Source organism: Cygnus olor, chromosome 7 (assembly GCF_009769625.2).
Source record: "Cygnus olor isolate bCygOlo1 chromosome 7, bCygOlo1.pri.v2, whole genome shotgun sequence".
In the NCBI taxonomy this organism is placed as follows: domain Eukaryota; kingdom Metazoa; phylum Chordata; class Aves; order Anseriformes; family Anatidae; genus Cygnus; species Cygnus olor.
This window is the reverse complement of record NC_049175.1, coordinates 36,811,356-36,818,855: the sequence shown is the minus strand read 5'-3', so window position 1 is coordinate 36,818,855 and position 7,500 is coordinate 36,811,356. Positions and strand designations below refer to the sequence as shown.

Genomic DNA, 7,500 nt, shown 5'->3' with positions numbered 1-7,500 from the left:
AAAATCAACCCAGTTTTCTTTCCCTGGCCACTTTTGAGAAATGCCCTGCCTGGGAACATGGGTTTTAACTTATGCTGTCTTCCTCTGAAAATGTTGTCTTGAAGCTGCCTGTGCTCCACAACCTTGCTGAAAAAAAACAGATTGAAAAAAACAAAACAAAAAAAAACAAACTGTGTATCAAAGAACGCAGAAGAGCTGGAACACGATTGCTGTTTGTATTCACCCCAATGTTATGGCTTTGATATTTAACTCAGTGCTCAGGTTCATCCTGGTAAAGATGTTTAATTCCACCAAGTGGTTTTTTTTTTTTTTTTTTTTTTTTTTTTTCACCAAATAATTGAGCAAATACCAGTTGCAGTTGATGCTTACTGAAAGAGTGCTTAATGGCCCCTTTTTCTGACAGGATTTGAGCTCTCTGTGTAGAAACAATTCATCATGAATGCTTCAAGTTAAAAAAAATCCACAAGGAATAATACTTAGCATTCCCCGTGCACAATTCATTTGAGAATTTCAGAGCAATTTACAAACATTAGCTCAATAAGCCTCACAACACCCATTTGAGATCAGAAAAAAAAAAAAAAAGATAAGATGCTCCTCACAAGTGTGACTGCGGCACAGGGGATCGGTGAGGCCGAAGGCTCTCCCCAGTGCGTGGTGGGTGCTGACTGGTGGGAGAGCCAGTGTCAGGGCCTGAGCCACTCCACCACAAGTGGTAGAAGACGTGAAAGAAAGAATGAAGATAAGACAGAAATGCCATTATGCTTAGGCAATCCTCAGCTGATGAGTTAGTCTCTGGAGATCACAAGTATCCTTAAAAAAAAAAAAAAAAGAAGAAAAAAAAAAAGAACCCAAGGCAGATAAAATTAAGAGGAGGGTGTGGCAACAAAAATACAGTTTTGTGGAAAGGCTGAAACTCTCAATGGCATTCCTGCAGTGGTGTCCAGAAAACCTGAGTTCAAGTGAGTCTCCAAGCTAGGAGATCATGTCAGCCACCACAGAAATCCAGCTCTCTTCCAGCTGAACATCTGAAGCCCCTTTACAGATTCTGAGATAGCTGAACTGATGTCACTAATTAATTTCAACACAATATAAATAAAACTAGTAATTTCCCACACAATATAAATAAAACTAGTAATTTCCCTACTTGGCCTGATGGGTATGAGAGATCGCTCCTTTAATATTGGTATCCCATATCATTATTAGGGTCCTGCTCAAGTTTTAACTTGAAAAGAAGAGCTGTGATTGAAAGCACCTGTTTATAGCCATTTGTGATGCTCCTGCCCAGACCCTCCCAAAATCTGAGCACAAGAGCACAGCGTGGCACAGCTGTGGTCAGACCTGTGCTCAGCTGCAGTTGGGCTGTGTTGGGTACCGAAGAATTTCTCGGCTTACCTCCTGCCTGGAATATTATTTGCACACGAAAATTTCTGCAAAGTGTTTATAGCTAGAATAGTCACAGTCACTTGTAAAGGTTGGCGTGAATAAATAATAATTGCTCATATACCAAATGTAAAAGCTCTGCCTAATCTTGCTAGTCAAAATCCATAAAGTTAGACAGCATAAGCTGATGGGCTGGTGCCTCTGAGAAGCTCTGGGTGAGGAGTCCTGAGCCTTGGTTGTCACTGGCTGTCAGTCATGAGCTGAAAACAAGCTCCTCAGAACTTTTTTTTTTTTTTAATTTTTAAATGTGAAAATATAGCTACATAAAGAGAAGGGGAGGTGTTAGACTGTGAGCATCCTTTGGTGCTAGGACAGGAATAGGAGGCTTCCCCTGATCTGGCACAGCCTGCTTGCAAGCCATAGCGCAGTTACAAAATTGTTCCTTTCTTCTCAAAGTAATTCTTGAAAATGAGTAGTGAAGGAAAGAGGAGGAGCCACCATCCCATACCGAGGAACTCACCAGCCAGTACAGGAGGGCAGCACAACAGAGTCTGCACCCTTTCAAGCTTTTCCCCTTCTCATAAGTGCTTGCTGTGTTGCCATCAGTTGGTATTGTTACAAAATGGTTTACTGGGAGATGCCTTGGTGGTACAGTTTCGTCCTGAATAATTACCACTTGCCTCTCAGCAAAAACAAGCTGGATTTCTCTCCTCGGGTAGAGTGACTCCATATAGCTAAAGGCTGGCAAGGTTGGAGAGGTTGTAAGACAGGGTCTAACCCTCCACATTCCTATCCTTTTAAAAATCCCTGAGGAAAATGGGGCCTTTCTGGTGGCCAGATCCATGCCTGAGCCTTACTGGAGTTAGCAGGGTTGGATTGAGTCCCTTTGCATAGCTAGAAATGCCAAGTCGGAGGAGGCAAAGCCAAGAGCCTTTTGAAAGACTGACCACTCATTACCTAGGAATTTTTTCACATAGAGGTCATTACTGCTAATACAAGTTGTGGAAAAAAAAAAAGGTATGAAAAAAAATAGAGAGAAATTTTAATCTGGTGTAAGTCATTACCTTTGAAGTCAATGAGTCATTGAAATCAACTTTCCCACACCGAGCTGAGGATGTGGCCTGGAGTCAATACATTTGTAGTTGGTGAAAAATTAAAAATATAAATTTGCCTTTCCCTGGCAATAATGTTCTGTTTATGACAGAGATCTTATACTTTAAAATAAGTTCATTAACTAATAAGAAAGTAATATTTCACTATGAGTATTCTTTTGGGTATAACTATTTATGACTAAATTTTATTAAACTTTTTTTTTTTAATTGGATTTACAGTTTGATGAATCTAATAGATTTCAATTTTGTGTTTTTATAGATTCTTTCTAAAGTTTTTCCTCAAGTGCAATCAGAACTGTTTGAAGAATGCAGGCAACCCGCGAGACATGCGAAGATTCCAGGTACAGATATCTCCTAAAAGTAAACCATATATGAAAGATACTCAGATTTTCAAACTGCTTGAACTTTTCTTCCAGTGAAAATCTGGTATCAGTGCTTTTACTTAGTGTAGTTTCAATGCTACATCCCTTTAAGAAACGCTATCGGTGTTTTATATTTTCCCCACTAATTTAAATGCCTGTTCTTGGGCCTTGACCAGTCCTGCAGTGGGCTGTTATGGATTGCTGTGAAGCAAGCTGGCCTCTTCTCTGAAAGTATTTCCATAGTTTTCCTTCATACTAACACCTCACATCGTGGTGTGGAGTGAACTGAGACCTGTAGAAGTTTTACATGTGTAAACTGAGTAAACAGACATTAGAAATTCAACTGTGGAACATGGTGAAATTTGGATCTCACTCGGTAGTTTTTCCTCCTGCATTTACAACTTGTAAATCCAACAGTGGTCATACAACCCACATATTTTTATTTGAATTGTTTTAGAAAATATTTAATACTTCACTTTCTCCTTACAGCTTTTGAAATACCCTGTGGTGAATCATAACACTACAGAGAGACATCTGACGTGGTGGACAAATGATTTCCTCCGTATTTGGGGTCATTTGAAATGCTTGATAAGAAATATATGCTTTTAATTTCAAAATATTTCAAAATAATTCATATTTGTCAGTAATAATAAACTAGTATTGAGATGTTCAAAACTTTCTTATTTTTGAGCAGAATAACTTGTGGTTAAACTTGATAGCAAAACATGTGACATCTGTTTTCATGCACAGCCAACCAACCGGTGAAGCCAGAACACTTGAGCCAGCCAACAGAAAAGATCTGTAGCTGGAAAAAATATTTCTTCAAAACAATTGAGCCAAGCTTCCATTTTTCATGCATCTCAGCTTCACGTGGCATTGGTGATATTGATCCATCTGAACAGAACAGAAGGTCAAACCTGGAATGAGTGGAAATGTCCTCTTTGTCTCACCGATGACTAAATGAAGCATCAGTCATGAGTGATCATGTGGTCGACAATGGAGCCAGTAGACACTAGAAAGACTTTCCTGGGTCTCTTTAGCTAATCTCCCTGCCTCTCAGAAGGTTTAACTGGACTTAACAGTATGTCAGATCTTGAACAATATTTTTAACTGGTTTCACTATCTCAGCACCTTTCTTTAGGTGCGCTGCAGGAATAAGCCAATATAACAAAACCTAGCATGTCTTTCTTTTGCTGAACTACAGTATTTTCCCTTGGTGACTGACCTATATATACATGACAGAACAAAAATAGTTGTCATTTTTATATACATCTTTCTCTGTCTTCTTAATATACTGTGTTCTAGGCACCAAATCCAGAAATCTTTTCTAAAAATCACACCTGTATGTTTTGCAATATTTTTTTTAAATCTGCAAATCTCATTAAAAGTGAGAGCAGATAGCCCAGTGGCCTGGCAGTAGATCTGTGGCTTAGGTGAGTGTGCAACCTCAGCACTCTCCTAAGTGGATGTTGACAGGAGTGAAAGTGTCCACTTCTGGGACAAGAAAGATAGGGAAGCACAGCAGACTTGCAGAAAACTGCCCTCAGGCTGTTCTAAAGGGTAACGCAGATGGCTGTCTCAAAGGAGGCAGAGTACGCAGAAAAGGTGCTGTGATAGCTGAAAGCTAATTATGGGTTGTGAATAAGAAGCGGGATCAGAGGTGATCCCAAACACAGAAACAGATGAGAATTGTCTTCTGATGCCTTGGACTAGCTCAGTGGAAAAGGAGAATAGTTTTTCCCCTTCGTTTTTTGCTCATTACGTGTTTGGGTATAGGAGCTGGTGTGAGAACCCCCAGAAAACATTTTTGTTGCATCCAAAAGTAAAATAAGCAGAAGATGAAAGCTAAAATTTGTACTAGCCTTTGCCACAATCACTAGTGTGGTTGTTAAGGCCTAACACACTCTAACTTAGCCACAGGCTTTACGGACTCTACTAATGCTAAACCACAAAGAAAATGCTACACTGATTACTTCGTTTAACAAATCTGGAACCCCCACCACAGGGTCCATGCTGGAATATTTAAATAAGACGTAAAAGTCTGTCTGGGATAATAACTACCAACCTATGAAGCTATGTCACACAGAGACACATGCACATCTCTCAATTTCCTCTTTGGCTTGTGGCCATGGAATATCATTTCCGGAATGAGTTTCACAAATCCATTGTGTAGGTGTTTTTATCGGGAAGGTTGTGCATTTTGCATATGTTCCTTTTCCATTTTCTACTAAGAAGCAGCTGGAAGCCAAAGAAGGCCCTATCCATCATCTCTTCTATGGCCGGACTCTGAACCTGGACACAAGAATAGGAGCCTTTCACTCAAAAATAAAGGAGGAAATTCCATTGACATACCAGGGTCAATCACCATCCAAATGAACTTGAGAAGGGATACTTTTCATGGATTGAAAACACTTTCACTATTCATATTCAACTCAGTCTTTTCAGATGCAAAAAAGTTCATTATCAGACATTAAATGTAATTGTAAAACTGACCTGGAGATCATTTACTGAAGAAAAAATGGGGAGTTACGATGGTTCCTGATTTATTAAGCTTTTTTTATTTGGAATCCTCACAACCCTTCATTTGAAGACAGTCTCAAGTGAACAAATTTTAATTAGATAAACTATCTAATCAATATATCAACAGATCAATCAAAACAGCAGCTTTTAAAATGAGTGGCTAGAGGGGTGTTTCTGAAACTAATGGCTAGAAGAATATTTCCCTGAATTGAATTCATTTGTTAGCATAATAGGAGATTAAACTCTAATTAGTGTAGCAGGTTCCGAAGAGAAACAATTGTGAGTTAAAAATCGCCAGTGTTAGCCACATAAACAAAGATGTATTCATAGTTGTCATTCACTTTGCTGAAAGTGAAAAGTAACAGACTGTGATGTTGATTGTCTTAAAAGATTTATTTTTGCATCTATGTTCCTGAAACTAGGCAGGTTTCTTTAAATTTTTTTTTCTTTTTTAGGTTGTTGTATCAACAACAGTCAATGTGGATGGCCACGTTCTGGCTGTCTCAGACAACATGTTTGTACACAACAATTCCAAACATGGAAGGCGGGCTCGCCGCCTTGACCCCTCAGAAGGTACGGCTCCTTCTTATCTGGAAAATGGTAGGCACACATTTACATGTCTTTTTTTATTTGCGATGCTTTTTTTTTGCACCATATTTTATGTTGATACACCACTACATTTACTTTTCCATATTTTCTTCTCTCATCAATCAAACCACCCATTAAAAAAGTCCATTAGTATTTCTCAGCTCTTGTCAACCAGAATACAGCCGCTTTTGAATTTGCTAATTTGCTTCTGAATTCTCTCTTTATTTAATACTTACAGTTTTGCAGTCACAACCAATTTTTCATCTTTTTTTTTTTTTTTTTTTTTTTTTTTTTTCCAGTCTTGTTTTGCTTGCAGCTTTTTCTTGCTATTTAATTTGACTTGATTTTATTTTGGCTTGTCATATTCCTTGATCCAGAGGTACAGTCTCAGGTTATGTATGCAAGTTTAAGTGGATGGTAAAAACATGACCAAATCTGTAAAGAATTTACTGTGAGGTCAATTTCCTGTTGCTGGGCCTTACTGCTGCAGATTACAGCAGTGGGGTTTTTGTATGAGAAAACCAGCATAAAATGTTTTTCTTCAGACTGATTCAATGTGATTGACTTCTTGCCTGAACTGCTAAAAGAAGATAGTCTGAGATGAAGAAGAGAATGGAAAGTATCTCTGAAAATCCAGAATGCTGAAACAGTCTTTCTGGAGCCCATCAGTCTCAGAGTCATTCTCACAAAACTGCAGCTGCGCTCATACGCGTGCACATATCTTTATTCTCCCGCAGAGTACAAAATAATTATTTAGATTTAAATATTGCTTTGTTTGCACTGCAAAATACACCATCGTAAAGACACAAAACTCTTGGGTAATCTGCTTTTCAGTAAAACGAAATTCATAGAGGTCAAACATTTTGAATCCTCGAGAGTTAGAGTTTTCCGAAGCACTGGCATTCGGAGTGCCCCAAGACTGGCTAGCTGCGTGGGCAGTCCCAGCACATCCATTTCCACGGGACCCCTCTTGTGAGTTGTTACTAACGTATTGACAGGATCATGGCTTTTTACACTAATAAAATTAATTAAAGTAATAACTGAACACTAAGCTGCTAATACAATCATTGTCATTTTATGTTTCAAACGATACTTACCGATGGGCACACAGAAAAATGAATGAGGCAAGCAATAATTACCAGAAGGAAATATGATCTAGACATCAAAAAATGGAAAACAATTTGCGAATCTGCTGCAGTCCACACACACAAAACTAATTTGTTTTTCTGCATTAATAACTAAGGTATAAGAGAACAAAAATATAATAATTAAAGGTCGCCCTGAGCACAAGAGTCATTATGGTCTATGACGTATTGTTTATCTCTTTCATATGCACTGAAAGTAGGTGTGTGTTTTGCCTAGCAACCGTCACTAATGAGGTTCACAATTAAGAAGGTTGAATCCTCTCCTCTAGTCCTCTTCTTCCCTAGAGAGAGAGAACTAGCAACATTATAGGTTCAAGTCGGCGTGCTCAGCCCTGTGGTGTTAGGTTTTAGTCTAGGTCCAAATTCAGCCTCTTCTAATGAGCTATTATGATC

The 7,500-nt window shown here is 38.6% G+C and overlaps 1 protein-coding gene and 1 long non-coding RNA gene across 2 annotated transcripts in view; one reads left to right on the top strand and one right to left on the bottom strand.

Annotated features, from left to right (window-relative positions):
- The window catches only part of LOC121072888, a 2,930-nt gene extending 1,746 nt beyond the window's left edge, over nt 1-1,184 (bottom strand). Inside the window, exons 1-3 of the long non-coding RNA XR_005821431.1 lie at nt 1,145-1,184; nt 600-810; nt 1-126 (exon numbers count right to left, since the gene is read on the bottom strand). The exon at nt 1-126 is cut by the window's left edge and continues 1,746 nt beyond it. This is a non-coding gene — a long non-coding RNA (uncharacterized LOC121072888). The remainder of the gene's footprint in view (nt 127-599; nt 811-1,144) is intronic.
- EBF3 (EBF transcription factor 3) overlaps nt 1-7,500 on the top strand; it is a 119,612-nt gene that overhangs the window by 70,507 nt on the left and 41,605 nt on the right. The window contains 2 exon segments of the mRNA XM_040563091.1: nt 2,752-2,833; nt 5,830-5,947. Of these exon segments, the coding sequence (XP_040419025.1) occupies nt 2,752-2,833; nt 5,830-5,947 (200 nt within the window).